The 20,345-nt window shown below is 37.5% G+C and overlaps 1 protein-coding gene and 1 pseudogene across 3 annotated transcripts in view; both read left to right on the top strand.

Moving 5' to 3' along the window:
* RALGPS2 (Ral GEF with PH domain and SH3 binding motif 2) overlaps positions 1-20,345 on the top strand; it is a 124,278-nt gene that overhangs the window by 19,431 nt on the left and 84,502 nt on the right. For 2 of the 3 annotated variants that reach the window (XM_039881385.1, XM_039881386.1), the window contains 3 exons: positions 9,670-9,807; positions 12,561-12,665; positions 13,728-13,778. In XM_039881385.1, coding sequence (XP_039737319.1) covers positions 9,751-9,807; positions 12,561-12,665; positions 13,728-13,778 — 213 coding nt within the window. In that variant the 5' untranslated portion in view covers positions 9,670-9,750. Of the gene's footprint in view, positions 1-9,669; positions 9,808-12,560; positions 12,666-13,727; positions 13,779-20,345 lie in introns of those variants that run through there. The other variant, XM_039881387.1, reaches the window with a different exon arrangement.
* LOC120617789 (uncharacterized) lies at positions 485-601 on the top strand (annotated as a pseudogene).

Below are 20,345 nucleotides of genomic sequence, written 5' to 3'. Positions count from 1 at the left end.
AATCTATGTAGCTTAGTTCCAAAAGGCCGTTCATGAGACCATTTTGACTCCAGAGGCAAATGACACTAAACAAGTGACCACTAACTCCACCTGTTGGTGGGAAGAGTAGTACTTTTTATTGGATGTATAGTTTTTTTAGTTCCTACGAAATTTTACAAGTTGAAGGTTTTTAAGTTGGTGAGCTTCTGTATAAATCAGAGAATTTACAGGGTTCCCCCTTTGCTTTTTTATTTTGAAATAATTTCAGACTAACCGGGAAGTTACAAGAATAGTAAAGGGAACTCCTGTGTACCTCTACACATTTTCACAAGTTTTTAACATTTTGTCTCATTTGCTTTATCATCACTTACCTGTGTCTGTCTGTCTCTCTCTTTCTGTCCCATACATATACATGCTGAGAGTTGAGATGAGTTTGTATGCCTCATACCCCTTTACTTCTTAATACTTAAACTGTATTTCTTTAGAACAAAATTATTTTTTTATGGCCTACGGCACGCCACCCTGAACGTGCCCGGTCTCGTCTGATCTCAGAAGCTAACAGAGTTGGGCCTGGTTAGTACTTGGATGGGAGACCACCTAGGAAGACCAGGTGCTGTAGGCGTTAAAAAAAAAAATTATTCTTTTATGTAACCGCAATACAGTTATCAAATTCAGGAAACTGATGCGGTTCTTTAATATACAGTCTGTATTTCAATTACGTGAGTTGTTTCAATAAAATCTTCTATCACATTGACTACCCTCTAATGTGGAAACTTTAGTTGTCACGTCTCTTGAGTTTCCTTTAACTTGTAATACCTTTCCGTGTGCCTCATCATAACATTGGCATTTTTAAAAGAATGCATTTAAAAAAGGTTCCTCAGGTTAGGTCTGTCCATTTCCTGGAGATCAGATTCCGGTTATGCAGTCTCAGCTCAGAGACTTGTAAGTGATGTTGTCTCCTTCCTTGAGTGTCATGTCAGAGGCACATGGCATCTGTCTGCTCCTCACTGGTGATGGTAATTTTGATCCACGCAGGTATTTGACTTTTTTCTAATTAAAATATCTTTGTAGAAACTTTAAAAATATATAGGCAATTCAAAGCTAGGGAAAAATTGACAGGTAAACCTGGAGATAGTCACATTTTAGTGTACGTTGGTTATATGCTGTAATGTGCTCTAACAGAGCTGTAATATGCTTTAGTATACCTTAAGTAATTGTTTGGAAAATTGCTTATTTAGCACTATGTTGTGAATATTTCCCATGTGTCGCTGAGTTTTGTCCTGTATTTCAGTGGTTGCATAGTGTTCCACTGTGTGTAGTTCTTTGCCTGTGGATTATTCTGCGATGTTCAGTTTAGCCTCACATTTCAGGTACAAGAACCTCTTGGGTGTCCAGGCTATTTAACTGCCTTTCTTTCTAGGCTCTCTCTTGCAGCTTCTGAAGGGAGCTATGCCTCACCTCAGATCTTGGCTCTGACCATGAAGTCCTGACATCTGTCTTGCACCTGCGGGCACTGACAGGCCATTCTGCTTTTCTGTTCCAGTGACAGGCTGAGTTCCTTTCTGGGCCTACAGTGGCACTTTTGCCAAATATATAAATCTTTTTCTAATTCGGTTGCATAGTTTTCATGTTTTAATTGCTAATTATTGTACAGTATGTTCAGTTTTTTGTTTCTTTTATTTCAAATATAGAGTGTTATGAGTTAAATGGACTCTTATGGATTAGTATTCTGAGCAGAGCTTCTGCCAAAATGTGCACACACCCACTGAAACCAAAAACACACAAGAAACAGAAACGTTTGGAGCACAGTTTATCTCTGTGCTTGGAACTTCCTTTCTGTTATCTGAATTTCTGGTTAACCTACATTTGTATTTTGGGCCAGGTCACATAGGAGATCAGAGCCCTTACATATTAGAATCGCTTGGCAAGTTATCTTCAGCAAACTTGCTATGCTGGAGATAGAGTATAACCTTTAAAGGCATTATTTAATAGATTCTTTGAATATTTAGTTATTTGAAAATCTCTCTTCCCCTACAAGTATTTAGTTTTAGGCCATTTAGGTCCATGGAAATATAAGCTGTCTGCAGATGTGGGCCAGCTTAAAAATGGATCATCCCATTACTTCTACGATTCAGTACAAATGTAACATGATCTCTCAAAGACTTACGTGTAGAGTCTCTCTTTTATCAGCTTAAGGTAAAACAGTTTTAATCCAAGTGAATTCTTTAAAGTAGCTTCATTATTTTAAAGCATTTCTTTACTTTGACAAAATTTTTTTTTTATAGATGACGAGTTGCGTTTTAAATGGGCCAGTTTCTTTTCATCGGCCTTACTAATACGCAGTCTACTTCAGGTAGAGTATTAAGGTAGCAGTGTGATAAGTGAACATTTTCTGCTGTCCTTATCTTCTTCCTTCTAATTTAAGATACTGGCTTACTTTGTTTTGAAGATCATCTTTCTCACACATCGTGAATAGGTACTTAAAATATTTAGAAATAAAATATGTGTCTATAAACTGTATATAGTTGTTTAAGTTTAAACTGTAATTTGGTAAGCTAGTAAACAGTCTTGCTGGGAAACTATTTAGTTCTTTTGACATGAGATTTCTAAATGTATAGATTAATTTAGACATTATAATTTTTGTTTTCTTTTAAAACCTGGGTGGTATGTGAAACTGCTAAATCCGCCATTGCAATTGGCTTACAATGGATCGAAGTTCCTCCAAAACTTGTCTTTTTAGTTGCAGAGTGTGAATTGCTATTATTTGAAAAATGCTTACTATTCTTTGATTAAGAATTAAGTATAGCTTAGAATTTTTTTTATCACTTATACTGCATTACTACAGATAAGTGGAATATTTCCAAGTTGTGTGCTTTTGAAAAAATTCACAAAATAACAGCATTTATGTTTAATCTACACTTAGAAATTAGTCAACATGCAAAGTGGTATCTTTTAAGGGACCTCTCATCATTAAATTCAATAATTTAGTATTGCAAACTGTTTTTCATCCTTTAGTAAGTTTCTTTTCTAGTGTACTTGTGTCCTAAATATGCTTTCAAAATGCTTCATTTAGAGGAATAGTATACTCACTTTTTAAATCTATTTATTTGTATTGGAAATTTTCACATGCTCCTAGAATTTGGAAATAGAAGAAGGGCCCTTAGAGGTCTGCCTTCCCCTCTTCTGCTTTTTTTCAAGCCACATCACTGATAGGTGGGCTTTGAGCCTCTACTTAAATATTAGCAAAGCTCCTTGCCCAAGGCCTTACATCTGACTGGTAGTGCCTAAGCTAGGACTTGAACTCAGGACTTTCTGACTCCAAAATGTGTGTTCTTTCTTGTATAAGTATATCATTTCTAGATGCAGTAACTTCTTTTTTCCTATGTGATTTCATTTCATTCTCACAAACTCTCCAGTGTACATTTTACCATCCTTTATTTATAAAGGAAGATATCAAAGTTCAGAGATTAGTTTACCCCGCTTAACACACCTGTTTAAAGTCCTAGAATTAGTATTCCATATCTCACGCTTCTCCCACTGACCTGCTTTCTCTGCCCCTTGGCCGGGGTGAGGGTGGAGGGAGGGGAGAGTGGGATGATGGGAGTTATTCATGAATGAATGTGAATTCTGTTTTTTGTTTATATAAGTATATCATCTGAGATTGCCATTTCTGTAGAATTGGTGGTGGGATTGGAGTGAAATTAGGGGAATGGAACGTGCCCGTGGGAGGTTTCGTGCCCCTGGGAGGCTGGGAGAGGTCCTGTCGCTGCGTGGGTGGGAGCGGGGCCTGCACACACCAGTTTAGATTTCTGGCTAAAGGTGGCGGCATGTTGTTTACTGATCATCTTGTCTAAAGCCCAGTGGCATACCCCTGGCCTGTTAAACCTCGAAATACTGGTGTCATTTCCTAAGGTCATTTCCCTACTCAGAAACCTTTAATGATTTTAGGTGTCATTCCCTTCCAATGGAAGTCCCCCATTTGACAGCTGAAACCTTCCACCGTCTGGACCTTTCACTTGGAACCTTCCCGGAGCTCGTCAGAAAGGTTCTCCTGAGCGGGCGGCCCAGCACTCCACATTGCACCTCCTTTGGGCCATCTTTACTTTTAAATGTGTGCCCTTGTTTATGGTTGTTTTCACTTCTTTCTACCCTTCAACTTGTCTTTTTTTATACATAAACCTAAACATCATTTCTTCCTGTAGAAGTCATGTGACTCTTGAAGCTGAATCACGGGGTAACAGGTTGTAGTGTTTGCCGGTTCTTTCATTTCCTGCTCTCTCCCCCTCAGTGGTATTATAAACTTGAACACAGTAGGACGGCCTTTTCGCTCCCTTTTCTGTTTCTCTCCTTTTTAAACGTTCTCCTCCTCGTGCTCCTCTCCCTCCATTCCCTTTCTCCTTCCCCTTGCCTTCTACCTTCTCCATTCCCTCCTTGTCCTGTTTATTTTTTAATCTTTTCATCAGTTCATCCATTTTTCCTGTCTTTTTGTTTTTCTGTCTGTCTTCCCTTTTTACCTCCCTTCCAGCTGCCTGTTCCTCTGGGCTAATTTTGTGGTAAATTCTTTCTTTGTGTAAAAATGTCTGTCTAAATTCTCGTTGAGAATTTAGCTGGATGTGGAATTCTAGGTCAACAATTATTTTCTCTTAGCACTTTGAAGATGTTTCATTTTTTGTGTCTGTTGATGCTGTTTAAAAGCTTTCCATTTTTGTTCCTATGTAAGTAATGTGCCTTATTCCACTTGCTTTTAAACAGTTTAAAGTGATGTACATAAAATATGACACTTTATTTATCCTACTTGAAGCTAGTGATTCTTGAATATGAAGATATGTCTTTCTTGTGTTCTGAAAATTTCTCAGCCTTTTTCTCTTTAAATAGTGCCTCTCATTATCTCTCTTCTCTAGAACTGCTCTTAGGCTGTGTTAGGTCTTATTATTCTATTTTTCATTTCTCAGTCACTCTTCACATTTTCTATTTCATTAATGCTGTAGGATTCTGCATAATTTCCTTTTTCTGTTCTACTTCACAAATTCTCTCTTCATTTGTGTTCAATCTGATGCTTAATTCTCCAAGGACCATATATTTCTTTTCTTTTAAAAAAATTTTATTTGGTTCTCTTACAAATGTTTGTCTTGCTTTTTCATAATACCCTGTGTTTTCAGTTTCTTCTTTGAAGACTGCTGGTTTTAATCTTTTCGGTTGATTGCCTGTATCCGAGGATTGTTCACCTAAAGTTCTCAGGTGGTAATCTTAATAGTTGCTGTAGTTCCTGCTTTTACTTGTAGTGGATTTTTTGCTCGTAGAGTTGGTAAATTTTTATTCTGAGCTTGCAGTGGGTTTTTATCTGTGGGAATCCCACATCACCTGGGTTAAGGAATGTTCCTCCCCCCAATTTTTGTTCCCTCCATCTGCCTAGGGTTCCTGGAATACCACTGGCTTGGGAACATATTTAATGTGAATTTCTTGTCTTGAGGGTCCTGGACCATGCTGATGAACGAATTCAAATTCCGTATCTGTGCTGAGCATGCCTGGGATTACAGATTTTCATTTTGTAGACAGATTTGCAGATGCCCTCCTCCATGCCAAGACAGACAAGTTTCCTTGTCCTCCTGTACCAGTATACATTTTAAAATAGACTCATCACTGATAGGGGTAGACTATCAATTTCTCTGGCTTTATTCTCAGTAAAGGTGGAGAGGAGAGTGTCTGGGTTTCAATTCCATTGTCATCTCTTGGTTGCCTTTTCTTTTCTATCCAACTGGTATCAACATTCAAGCTTACATTTCTAAATTTCTTTTGTAGTGCAAAAATGTTTTATATTGTTTTGTCATCCATGTTGCTAGAAATTGGAATCCTCATCATATTCTTTTAAATGTGTGTAGTATTGTGTTTACTGATTACTTGACTGCTGTTCTCCCTATACCTTTATTGGTGATTGGGCATTTATATGACTGCTTTGTTCAGTAATTCACTAATTCTTTCAACAGATACTTATTAAATAGGCAATTTGAGGTCAAGTATTGTATATGTGCTTAAATGCAAAAATGAAAAACAGTGCTGTTGCATCTTGTTTTAAATATGGGTCTTTAACATCAAGGAACTCAGTTTGTTAAGGAGAGATACACAAATAAATCAGTACAAAAATATAACAATGGAATTTTGACTAAAGGCATTAGGAAATTCTTACAACCTTTTTCTTTTTCTTTTGTAATAACTTGAACATTTTACAGGTGGCAAATAGCCAGGATAGTCTTGCTGAGTACCATACCAGAAATGATTTTGAGAGACAACCTTTTTTTTATATTAAGCTTTTGTCAGAATAGCTCAATATAAATTATATTGAAAAGGAAATCTTTTCTTTGTTACTCATCAGCATTTTGATGGCTGTTGTTATTGAAACAAAGTCCTGGGGAATTTGGGACTAATATCCAATTTTCTTATGTTAACAATATTAACAAGGCAGTGCAAATTTAGCTGTCGCATGTGCTGAAGTGAGCTTGCCTTAATGCTGTGATATACAGACATTTAAATCTTTGAGCCTTCCATGAGTGTCGTAAAATGTGGCTTTAATGTTTATTTCAAAAGAAATTTTAAAGAGAAACAAGTTCTGTAATTACTTTTAAATATTGGATTGCAATTACAATGCCCTGTTACTTTTTTTTCTCATGAAATATAAGAATATTTTAACAAGAAGTTTTAGTTTCTGTTGAACCTGTCGCTCTGTTTTCACGTTCCTTTATAATTGTCCATTTGAATTTTTTAACGTGGTTATGGACAAAGGCATTCAAGTTGCTTCTGGTTTTCACTGTTGTAAATAGTGCTTTATTGAATAGCTTTATCTATATAGTTTTTGCTTTTTCTACAGAGTTTTGATGAGATGAATTTCCAGTACTGAGATTTTTAAGCCAAAATGTATGTGAGCACATCAATTCTGTATTGTCTGAAGTCTTACAGAGAAATTGCACTCATTAATTGCAATTCACTACCGTGTTCCTTATTGTTGCTTAACTCCTAGAGTATGTTTTGCAAAACTATGAAATGTCTTTAGCATAGTATTCCTAATGATGATAGCATAAATGAGTTTACAAAAGATTACATAACTGTTACTCTGAATGAGATTAGAGTAGTGAGAAATTGTCACTTTAATCCCTTGTTCATTTACTTAAAAAGCATCAGTTTCTTGGTGGGAATACACTGAGAAGGTGCGTTAGGAAGCTGAATATGCCTGTAATTTCATCGAGTTTCGTAACCTCAAGCAAGGAACTAAATCTACACATTTCAAATTTCCTATTTGGGAATTATATTGCTTGGAAAGAAGCAATTTGCCTGTTTTGGGATTTAGACCCCAAAGAGTCAGATTAACTGTCTTTAGAAATTTCAGAAGAGAATAAGGAAATAATGAAGTTAATTAAGAAAAGCTCTTGTGATATATTGGATCATGAGTGATTGCACCAGTCATCATGCTAGGTAAAGTAAATAATATTAAAGCATGTATTTGTATTGTTCAATCTGAACTTTTCTATATGCAAAGCACAGGAAGGTCTTGAGGCGCATACTAAAAAAATTAACTGTCTTAAGACTTGCAGTGTTTTTGGCTTTGTTCTCCTTAAACAATAGTAAGTACTATTGACATGTAGTACATTTGTAAACAGTTATGAATAGAGTATTTTTTAAAGGTATGCTTTAATGTACCTTTTTTTTTTTTTACTAAAAGCATAATTTTAATATGACCTTAATTCTCATGGAATATTTGAGTGACGTTTTAATTAAAAGCAGGCAAAGAAAACTTGATTATTTACTGTTTTAGTTTACAAATGTATTAATGTTTATTCCTGGTCTGTATTATCTCTTTGTCAGTAAATAATGGTAATAAAATTTATATATTTGATAGATAAAGTAGATTAAAGATACAGTTCCTTTAACAATTTAATTAAAATCTTTTTCTAACACTAGGGGGCACTCTTGATTTATGAATTCATATCTAAATCAATCTATGCGTAGAATGTGGAATGAGATGAAATTATTTGAAAACATTTTGTTGCAAACTGAGTGTTGCCTTCAGAGAATTTGGATTATCAGGCTCGCTTTGTGTAGCAGTGTAAATATATGTTGATCTTAGTGACATCATAAGGATAGTGAAGCTTATAAAATGAAATATTGTGGATTAGAGGAAGTTAAAGTATTTTTGTGTTTTATTCATTTTCACATTATTTCTAATATACTTTTCATTAAAATTCTAGCACAGTGTTTTGCTCTTAGCAGGTACTTAGGATATATCTGAAGATATGAGGATAAATGTAAGATGTGACTGAAGGCTGCTATCATTAGTAATAGTTATTAAGCATTTGAAAACCAAAACCAGAAACATGTTTTGCCACATCTAGGACGCAGATTTGAGGCATCCTCATTTCTTGTGTTTGCAGTTAGGATTTCGGTGATGCCCACCGCATGTATTTTGCCAGAGTTGTATTTCTTAGGCTTTTGTCTTTGATTAGAAGACTCGTTTGATTTTTAAGCTTTGCATGGATTAAGTAGATAAAATCCGCATCATCACAGCAGCGCACTTACCGAGTGTCAGCATCGCTTTAGGTGCTTTGCACATATTCTTTTCTCCTTGCCACAACTCTGAAGTAGGTACCTGTTATCTCTTTTTTATAGATAAGGAAACAGCACAGAAAAGTTGAGCAGTGTGCTGGCTTTAAACTTAGACAGTCTTGTTCTAGTCCGTGCTTCTAAATCACTATCCTACACTGCTCCTCCAGAGAGAGGAGACTTAGCATCGAGAGAATTATTATTGATATTTCAAACTCAGTTTTTAAAGTGGATATGGTTTTAAATACCTAATTTATAGACACTTATTTTTCTTATGAAAAACACTTTGGAAATTTAAATTTGGAAAGGGGTCTTAGTCTTAAAGTCCATTTACTCCTGTCATTTTACAGAGAGGAGGGAATTCTGTCCTAGATAGGTAAAGCTATTTGTGGAAAAGGATTAGAACTTCAGGTAAATGTTCTGACTTCCAGTAAAGTGGAAAGAAATATGGTGTGAAAAGAATATTTGACTAGAATTTGGGAGAGCTCGAATTTTATTCTTGGCTCCTCATTTACCAGGCTCTGTGCTTAGAGGCTGTTTCTTCGTGTTGTGTGAGTATAATGTCTTCCTTAATTAGTCTTATTGGTAGTTGTGAAGGTCAGTGAGATAAAGTTTATTGAAGATGTTCAATAAACTTTAAAACTATACAAATAAATATATATCGTGGTATCATTTGTTATATCTTTGTAAACTAGATTATCAGCAATGGTAAAATTAGTAGTTGATTTAGAGATGTCATTTAGATCTCTAAAAATTTATTGTTACGCTATGTGTTACTTTGCCACATTTTTTTACACTTTTTTTTACTTAAAACTAAAAAAGTTCTTGCATTTTTCTCACAGTAAGTGAAAAATTATGCTTTTGCTTTGCTGATGAGGAATGTAATGGTAACGCGTATTGAACACAGTCTATATGGTATTTCCGGTCATGTGAAAATAGCACACAGGATTGTCCTCAAACTGCATTTAGTGATTTAATCGAAAGAAAAAAGAGTTCATTAAGTTGAAAACATTTATTTCTCGACATGGTGACAGGCATGGAATTGTTTTCTTAAACTTGGAGTAATAAACACACGTTTAAACTTTTGTATATGTTTTACAGGAATAACGATGTATCTGTGGCCTTGGACGTGAACTAGTGTTCTGTGTTAACATAGTGTTGGGGACCGATGTTGTGGGAAGCATGGACCTAACGAACGGGCAGGCAAGCAGTGTTAACGTCGCTGCTACTGCTTCTGAGGTGAGACATTTACGAAGTTTCCTTGTGTAGTTTCTTACCTGGCATTGTGACTTTTCTAGCATTATGGTCGGTCACACATTGAGATCAGAATGTGAGAGAAAGAGCTACACATTCTTTAGTTCCTTAAAAAACTCTTTTAATTGCATCATTTGCATGTTGACTGCATCTTCCAAACGGTTAATCCTTATCCATTATCCACTTAAAATACTTGACAAATAATGATTACTTAAAATCCTTTCTTGGGCTTAGTTTTAAAGGACACACAAAATTTCTTTTGCGGATGTTTTTACATTACATGGACCGCGAGGGCGATAGTACAGGTGAGGCAGAGAAAGGTCTCTTATTGGGAATCACGGAATTCTGGACACTGTCTAGATCCCTTGACCCCAGGCCTGCTGCAGGTGATCAGAGGACCACGAGCCTGGAACGTGAAGGGCGACTCCGGGACGCAGCTGAGGGAGTGAAAGATGGAGACGAAGACTGTAGCTCATCTCGCCAATAAATGTGTCGTACTTTTATTTTGGCCTTACCTTTTTTTTCTATTTTGTTTTGTCCATAAATCTTGGTTACTTGCCTGCTTTCCTTAATTACTTTAGCATCTAGCTTCTATTTCTCTCTCATTAATATAGGTTGAGAATAATGCCCTTTAACACCTTGGCCTCAAATTTCTTTAATGACTTCAAGCTCATTTTGCCCAAGCCAGTTACTTAGGTCTTGCTAAAATCGAAATTATTTTGAGTCTGTAGTTTCAATTATTTTTCATATGCAGATGATTTCCATATTTTTATCTCTAGCTCTGGCATCTCCTATAAATTTTATTAAGCATTTCTGATGGACCAGACGCTTTACTTACAGTATCAATAAAATCAAGTTACTTACTATTATTCAGCAGTACAACCTGTAAAGAAAATAGTCCAGCCCCTTCCTCTGACTTCTGTTAGCAGCATCACCATCTCTCTCACCGCGGGGAGACTCCACCCACAAAACAGAAGTTCAGTCTTCTGTAATGTAGGGGCACCGAGAGCACTTAGGATGGTCACAGCCCAAGGGCACGGGCTCACCGGAAGACCTGATCATAGGGCTGAACGCTTCTCTTCTCCCCACTCAATACCACATCAGCAAGGCTCCTGTATAGTAGTAAAGGATTGCAGCCGAAAGAACTGCGAGGCACAGACTCTAGCTAAGAAGGAGTTTCTAGGGAAACCCAAAGACAACAGAAAAGACAAAAATAAAGACACCAGAGCAAATGGAACACTCAGACACCCTTAGCAACAACAAACATAAACAGGGCATAGCTCCTACCTAGATCAGCTACTTCCCTCAGTTCCTGGTACCCAACACATCATGTCTGGCTTTCAACAAATTATAACACATGCTGAAAGATAGGAAAAAAAGTATAGTTTGAAGAGACAAAGCAAGAAGTGAACCAGACTCAGATTATGGCAGAGACATTGGAATTATCAGACTAGGAATTAACCATGATTAATAATACTAAGGGATCTAATGGAAAAAATAGACAACGTGCAAGAACAGGTGGATGGTGTAAGCAGGGATATAGAAACTTAAGAAATCAAAAAGAAATGCTAGAAATCAGAAGCATTGTGACAAAAATAATGACTTTGGTCAGCTCACCAGTAAACTGGTGACCAGTAGACAGTCAAGGAAAGAATCATGAGCCTGAAGATATATCAACAGGAACTTCCCAAACTGAAATGCAAAGAGAAAATGGAATGAAAACAAAATGGAACAGAATATCCAAGAACTGTGGAACAATGACCGAAGGTGTAACAAATGCAATATGGGGCTAGTAAAGGAGAAGAAAGAGAAAGGAGCAGAAGAAATATCTGAAGTAATAATGGTTGGGAATTTTCCAGAATTAATGGCAGATCCCTTTCTTTGTAATAATTTTGGCATTTTGCTGTTATCAAAAGGGAGGAGAAAAGTAAAAATGAGGCATAATGACAAGTACTCAAAACCGATGTACAGCTGCTTATAGGTTCACATAGATCTTATACCTTGGTAGTTGAAACTTTGGTTAATTTATTGTGTTGTTAGATGTAGCCTGATATCCTGCTACCACTTAGTAGAGTGTGATCTAAATATTCTTACAGTGATGATGCTCTGATTTCAGCCAACTGGTGCAGAAAACATTTTTATCTCGTAGTACAGATGAAGTGGAAATTGAAAAGAAATAAGATTATCAGAGCCCAGAGGCTCTTTTTGTTCTATGTACAGCAACAGCAAATTCAAACTTAAAACAGTAACTTTACAGCAGAAAACACATTTGCAGTAGGAAGAACAGTATCAATTGTACTGTCACAGACAACATTCACTTAAATAAGACTAAAGTTCTGAATGTTTCCTGGTGGTTTATATTATGAAAATCATTTGTCTTTTTCTTAGTAAAAATTAGTTTTAAAAATTATAAATAGATGTATCCTTCTCTCCTAACTTTTCTTTACCCCATTTGAGAATCACTGAACTTGTTAAAATCTCTTACTTCTGTAGGAAGTGGTAGGGTGCCAGGATTGGAAAACTGGACAGGAAAATGACTTAATCAAGAACCTAGAAGTCTAAAGTCGAGGTCGAATTTCACGTTGCTGACTCTATCTAGCGCTCTTCCAGCTAAGCAGCTTTCCGACGTTTGTCGACCCACTGTTCTGAGTTTCCTCAGTTTTAAATGCCAACCTAATTTCTGTCACACTGACTGTGAGATAGTATTAAAAGGGCCACATGTTCTTCCGTTTTAACAGAAAAGTAGCAGTTCCGAATCATTAAGCGAAAAGGGTTCCGAATTGAAGAAAAGCTTCGATGCTGTGGTGTTCGATGTTCTGAAGGTTACGCCAGAAGAATATGCGGTAAGCCTCCCGCCGCTCCTTGCCCCGGTTTTTGCACCTGATATACACGTGCTGTTGAGTTAGAATTTGTAGGCCCAGCACAGGAGATGGTAAGAAAAAGGGGAAAAAAAATAATAGAGCCAGATGTGGGACTTAATACGGAGAGTAGCACAGTGATGGAGCAAACAGAGGGATGAAATGGGGAATTTAAGAAGAGCCGTAGATATTTTTAGAGCAGCTTCATAAGTTACACTTTCCACTTGGTGAGGAAGAAGTATTTGCCCTTACGGTAACTGCTTTCGTAGTCCCTACCTGTACCCGCTCCCTAAGCCAGCTGTACTTTATTGACATGTTAGAGGTATGTTAGTTTTTGTAAATTAAAAAATTGAAAAATGAAAGTTGAAGGCATTATTGCAATATCATGAAAGTTACACAGAAAAACTTTCATTTCTTAACTGACACAAGTGTTCGTTTATGTTCTCTTTCTCCTTTAACTTGTTAACGGATTGTATTGCTCTCCTGTTATCGACCCACTCCTGCAATCCAGGAATAAACTGTGTTTGGTCATGGCATGTTATTCTTTGGGATAGTGTTGGATTATGTTTTATATCTGTAGCCACAGTGAGATAGGTCCACAGCCATGTGACGTCCTTCAGTGTGAGTTGCCACTAGTATAGTCTTATTACTTTATATAAATTAGAAAGAAAACCCTTTCATTAACATCAGATTTTATGTTACCATTTAAAGAGATTTGATTCAATAGTCACAACAACGCTGCTCTGATTTTTGTTTTTGATTTTGATTTAATGTATGGCCATGGCCAAATTTTCAAAATTATTTTTGTTTTCTAACTTTACCTCATTTTTCTTATGAATAGGCATGCGGTAATTAGAAATAATTATGTTTAATGGTATGAGGGCTAAATTTTCATTTCCTTAAGCCCTCATAAGATTGAGACTTTTTTTCTGGTAAAGATTTGATTATTCAGTATATTTTAGTATAGAATATAATTTTAATTTAGAATATATGTCATATCATGAAATGCCAAAGAAGAAATTGTCATTCTTTTACTTTTGATTTCAGGGTCAGATAACACTAATGGATGTTCCAGTATTTAAAGCCATTCAACCAGATGTGAGTAGTTAAGAACTTTCCTTTTATTTTAAGTATACAAAATAGGCAATTATAATATCTCGTCTCAAATTAAGAAGTTTTAGAATGATCAAATTATACTTCTTAAATTTTAAATGTTTAAAGCTCTTGATGTAACTTGTCTCTGTGTCATTCAGGCCTCAGAAACTCATGTGACATTCATAGCTATACATAGATGTGATAGATGGGATCGTTTGAATCATTTTGATTGATTTGGCTTCATCACAGTAATCTTTTCTTGTGGAAGTCTGCTCATATGATTTCTCTACTTAAAACACTTCAGTGGCTTCCTGTTGCTCTGAGGATAAAGAACATTATCCTAAGATGGTCTACAAATCTCTTGAAAGTTTTGCCTCCTCCTACCTGCTCCGGCTGCATCACACCCGTTTCCACCTCTTTCCGGTCTGGCCACACTGGCCTTTCACCTCCTCTCACCTCTGACCCTGCGCACGTCCTAGTTAACTCCTACTCATCTTTCGTTTCTATGATCAAGACTGGCTTTCTCAGATTAGCTTTTCCTGTCTTCCTGTAGGCTCTCCTCGCAGTCTACTTCTCCACCGGACTTGATGGTTGCAATTTGCATTTATGTGTTGTGATTCAACAAGTATTTACTACGTTATTCTATAGCAGGCCCTGGTTTAGTCGCTGTAGTTACAGCAGCGAACAGACTAAAATCCCTGCCCCGTGGATCTTAGGAGTGAGTGAGGTGAGCTCGCGTGTCAGGAAAAACATGAAGCATCCAGAAGAGGACAGGGATGAGGACAGTGGGAGCTGGGATGTCAGGACACTGCGAGAGCCGTCACGGAGAAGGTGACCGCTGACACAGACCTGGGGGAGCTGGGAGAGCAAGCCACGCGGGTCTGGGGGAGAGGGTGCCCGCAGAGGGGACAGCACGGGTATTCAGTACCATGAGATACTTTTTTGGTTTTTTGGGATCAAAATACAGTGTATTTCTTTCAATATATGTAAGTCTGTAATGGCCCTGCTTTAAATGCTCTAATGCTTTTTTATTTTATGACTTAGTAATGTGTTGGTGTGTTGACATTTTAGAGAGAAGAGAGAGAATTAGGAAGGCATTTTTTTAAAGGAGACTAACATGTATTATGCATCTGCCCACTGTAAGCCATTGATTATGCTTACGTGAGGGACAGGATTGCTGGGGTGAGTCGTGAAACCCAGGGCGAAGGCCAGTAGGTGAGCGTACAGCAGAAGGCGAGAGGCAGACTGCAGGCTGGGTGATGTGAGACCTTGAAAACCTGTATTCATACAGTCATCAAGATGGTATTACACCTGGCAGCGTAAACAGGACTTGGTCATACGGTAGAAAAATGTTTTCTAATTTATCATGAAATGTTTAAGACATACAATAAGGCATAAAGACCAGTAAGATGAGCCCCTGCGTACGTACCTGCCTAACCAGTAGGGCTTGGAGTCTCCCACACTGACCTCCTCTTTTCCCTTATCCCTCCGAGGCAGCCACTTCCAGTATTGATCTATATCATTCCCGTGCACTTAGTATAGTTCTTCTACAAGTATATATATATATCCCTTAGCAATATACACTATTGTAGGTTTTAAATTTTTTATGTAAATGGCATCCCGTTTTTTTGTCTCCTTTACATAAGAAGCTCAGCACTGTTGGCCAGCGTCCATGTTGCCTTATACACTCTAGGGCATTAGTTACTGAGTTAGGTAGAGCGTGAACATCTCGAAATTGTTTTCCAAAATGTTCGTACGGATATTTGGTTGCTCATTATGTCAAACTTTTGCTATTGATAAGTTTAACAAAAGATCGCTTAAGCCATGATGTCAGCTGCTCTAATAAATGAGCCTCATTGGTGTAAAATGGTGTCTGCCTCATTGTGTAGTTAGAATATTAATTTCACTAAAGAATGGAGGAATTCTTTAAAAAATGAAAGAGTTCTTTTTATTAAATCAAAATTTAACCTCAGATACTATGAAAAGATAGTGGTTATCACTGAATTGAGTAAATTTATCTTCATGTTTGTCCATTATACCAGTGTTCAAGTCTCTCTCTAATAAAAAAAAAAAACTTTAAAAAGATATATACTTTATGAAACTGTAAGATCTTTGGTTAAGTTACACCAAAACTATTTAAATGAAAGCTCATTATTATGTGTATGTAACCGTATGTAACTTATTCACATGGTGATTTATTCACATTTTCTGAAGCTAAATTTGAACTTTGAAGAATATAGATTCTGAGTCCAACTGTGTGGTTTAGTGATTTTATCGGCAGGCTAGTGATTGAACCACACAAGTCTCACTCAGTTTTCTATATTGGCAGCAATTTTCGAGTACCTGGAACTTATAAGATATTAATATATAATATCTCCTATTGCTAACTCAGTTCCCTAAGTTAGACCCTGTAATTCCTACCAGTTTGTGAAATTCTGTATTCCTGAGTCTTTTGCGTCAAGTACAATTTAGTTCATGTTCTCCGTGAACTGTTCTTGACTCACAGGAAGAAAAGGTGACTCTGAGAAGAATAGTTCTTTTCTCAGAACGAAGCCACGTATCTGCAGTGTCTGTTCCACTCTGTACTTCAGAATTGCTCAGGGGGAAAAATCCCAAACCTTTTATTTCACTATCTGCATTGTCTTCGAGGTATCAAAAATTATTTTTTATCTTATAGAGACCATCCTTATTGATAGAATACTGACCAAACAATCTTTAAGAGCAGATCCAAATTCAACATATCACTAAGCCGAGTTTCTCTCCAACTCTGTATCACACTTGAAATCACCTCAGATGGCAAGAAGATAGAAGAACAGATTTTGATACTTGGCTTCTTGGTTTTTTGTTTTATGATAGAGAAGAATGGAAAAACATGTTTACCAATGAAAATAATTTAATGTTAAAGGACAGTTCATCGGTAATTTTAAAAAGTACTTAGAAGGAATGTAATAATATAGCGAAAAAAGTTTGCTTCACTTTAATTGTTTAAGGTTCTCTGTCTGAGTGAGTTGCACTATATCCATTTTTAATACCAGAAACCTGGGATTCATTCTTTTCCCTTCTCCCTGCATCCTCTTTTCCTGTTCTCCAATATCTCCAATTGATTTACCTCTTAAGTAACTTTTCCTCCTTTTTGCTCCCTGTCAACCTGAAGGATATTTATTAAGAGAGCGCAGTGTTTTTACAGGGCTGCAATCATTGTCTCCAGAAATAGGAGCCTCTCTCAGTGTCTGTGCATGGTTGTTGGGCCTGTGACAGCTCAGTGATTTGTATATGTGCCGATGGATCTATCTCCATCTGAACACATTGCCCTGCTGTTTCTGTAGCTGGTGCTACAGAAGTTCTAAGAATCTTCATTTGCCCACTGGCCCCAGCAGCACTGCCAAATTTTACTATTCTCTTCTCCTCCCAATAAATAGCCGTGTCTTAGTGATGGGGAGGAAGCTCAGTATGGTTGCCGAAACCGTAATTATAGTGATTACAAAGAAGGAAAAAAGTTAGTAGTTCCATCACCTCCACTCAACCACTGTTGATACGGCCTTACAGTTCTTACTTCTACAGATTGCTCACTGTCTCTCTTTTTTTTTCTTCTGTAGTTTAAACCAGTTTGGTGGGGCAAATTGCCCTGTATTTTACTGCCCCTTATTTTTTTCTTTTCTTATTCAGTGTCTGACATTCACAACTCTATGGGTGCTCAAAAAATCTTAATTACTTAATTTCACTTATTTTAAAATTTATTTTGAAGCCCTTTGAATTCCAAACGATATTTTTAGTGGCAAAACATAAAAGCAAGAAGCCAGAAGACTTGCATTTTTATTTCAGCTTTGTCATTTATAGAATGTGCCGCTAATAGAATCAATTTCATATCTTTGGCCTTTTCTTTTTATTATTAAATCTGTGAAATAAGGGATTTTTGGACTATTTGATCTTTAGAATACCTTCTAGGTCTTCGAGAAGTTTCTGGAAGTAGGCTAATTTTTAGTGATAACTTCAGCGTAGGGGCTGCAGTTAAGTGTAGTTCTCAATCAGTAGTAAATACTCTTTGTAAATATTTTGATCAAATCTGTGGGAATCTTGAGGTGACATGGATTGGTGAGTGGTCATGAGGCTCTTCTAGATTGGGGTTCTGTTATCCTTTCACTAGAATGTGAATCCCACAAAAGCCGAAACTTTTGTCTGCTCTATTCACTGGTGTATTTCTAGCGCCTCGCATAATACCTGTTTGACATTTGAAAAGTGACCATTCCAAAGCTTTATACTGTAGGCCTCCCGGCATACCAACTCCCATCATTTCTCACGTTTGGAGTCATTTCTGCAAAAAATCTGTTACCCCGTCCAAGAACGTGACTTTTATACAGTAACATTCTTTCTGTGGAAATAGGAGTTTCCCCCCCCTCCCCCCGCCTGAAATTCTGAACATTTTCAGATTTCTTTCCTAGCATGAAATCTTCAGTGCTTAGTATAGGCAGAAGTTTAACTTAAGGATCCTGAATATTCATTAATTTCTAGTGTGAATTTTCTGGTATTTGGTCAAAGTTCAGCTCCCGTTAAAGTTTTCCCACATTTCCTATTTAGATAGGTTTCCCCAGAATGATTTCACGATCATGAAAGTTTGGTTCTTTGAGAAAGTTCTCACACATCTGTAGAGCTTCCCTCAAGTGTGAGTCCTTCGATGCTGAGGAAGTGGTGACTGTATTCTGAAGGTTTTTCCGTTTGATTACATTCATAGTTTTTGTTTGTTTGTTTGTTTCTGTTTTTTGTCTGTTCTGAATTCTCTTGCTCTGCAAAGCTTGTATTTCTTCCAAAGGCATCACCTCGTTCATCCTAACGGTGGCGTTTATCCTCAGAATGAACACTCGTGTTATCCAGCACAAGATGAGTCATGACGGAATTTGCCTCCCGTCATGTTTTCTCTCCAGAAACGATTCTTTGGCGCCTTCGTTAAGTCTTAAGTAAGGAGGGAGCGGTACAGTAGTCGTAACACTGGATAATGTTTGCCCCTCCTGTGAGGGTCTCAAGTGCCCATAACGTGGCAGGCTCTGAAAATCCTCTGACATGTATGACACTCGAAGGAAGTCCACACTTTATTATTTGTTCTGGTAAGTCGATATAATAACTCATTTAGATCATATCAATAAACAGACATTAAATACAAAGGAAGATGAAGCCCTCCTGTGTCGCTGGGATGCACTAGAGATTGAGGATAAATGCTGGCTAAATGAGAAGTACATACATGAGAGGTAATCTGAACCTTACTAAACCTTTTCTGAGAAACTTAAAGTTGAGGTACTTCTAACAGTACGTGTAGAGCTTTCTCGCTGCAGACTTTTTCCTGTGTATGCAGAGACTGTAGTCTTGGTGACTCCCAGAGTTCCACATTGAGAATGTCCTGTTCAATGAAAATTATCATTTACATTAGAATTAAAATGTGAACAATCCGTTAATATGGCAAGAGGTTTGAAGAAAGCCGAGAAGACATGTAGACTTGAATTTTTCTCATAGACGGGAATAAACTGATGGTTCTGTCAGACGCGAGGGGCAGCTGTTCTGTCAGTTTGTGTTACTCTGGTCATCACCACGAACTTCGTTGACATGGGGTAAGGTCAGGCTTCGATCGGAACTAGAGAAGATAAGGAAGGAACCTGTCAATGAGGAGAGCAGGTATTGCGTGGCATCGGGGGCAGCAGACAGCGCCTGCCTTGTGTCCGATCGCGTTATAGAAGCAGCTTTACCGTACCGGGAGGAGGGAATGTGGGCCGCTGCGTTAGAAGCGAGAAGTGCTGTTCTTGGTTTACCATATTACGTTGGAGTTACATCGTTTCAGAGCTTATTCTCATTTAAAGTACGGGAATCACAGCGATGACTTCATCTGTGACTGCATCTGTGGCCACATAGGCCGAGTGCTGACGGACACACCATGTCCCTTACAGCTCCCCGCTTCTGCACACGAGACTGCCTTCGTCCTGGGAGGAACCCCCTCCCCACAGTCTCTTTCTTCCCTCAGCCCTGTCACAGGCTGGTCTGTGTTGGCCTCTCCTCTTCTTCTCCCTCTAGGTGCCCCTACGGCGTCTCCCTTAGAACAGTCCTTTTGAGAGTGTTGGAACTTACAAGATGAAAGTTAGAGTGAGAATTTGACGTTACAGAACACGCCTGTGAGACATAAGAGAAGCTGTGGCCCCTGTGAAGTTCAGTGGCTCTTTCCTGGGGCGGTGATCCTCAGCTGTGGCAGTTGCCTTCCCGTGAGCTTCCAAAATAAACTCGGCTGAAAACTGGGCTTAACAGTTTCATGGCTCAAAACGAGTCCATGAATATTCTTTCAAATACACTTTTCATGACTATTAATGAATTGCCTTTATATGTATGAATTACTATTAGAAGAGTTCTCTTTACTGCCTGATTTAAAAACCAAGTTAAATCCATTCGAACAAATTTTAAGAGGCATCGAGATGGCTGTATTTCATTGAGCCTTTACTCGAATGGAAGCTTATCTACATAGCGTAGTCACTTTAAATCAGTCCTATTCTTAAGTCAGACCCTAAGAAAATATCTTTTGAATCACTAAATTGACTT

Source organism: Pteropus medius, unplaced genomic scaffold (assembly GCF_902729225.1).
Source record: "Pteropus medius unplaced genomic scaffold, Ma_sr-lr_union100, whole genome shotgun sequence".
Classification (NCBI taxonomy): domain Eukaryota; kingdom Metazoa; phylum Chordata; class Mammalia; order Chiroptera; family Pteropodidae; genus Pteropus; species Pteropus medius.
The sequence above is the reverse complement of the archived record's forward strand: the minus strand, read 5'-3'. Positions and strand labels throughout refer to the sequence as shown.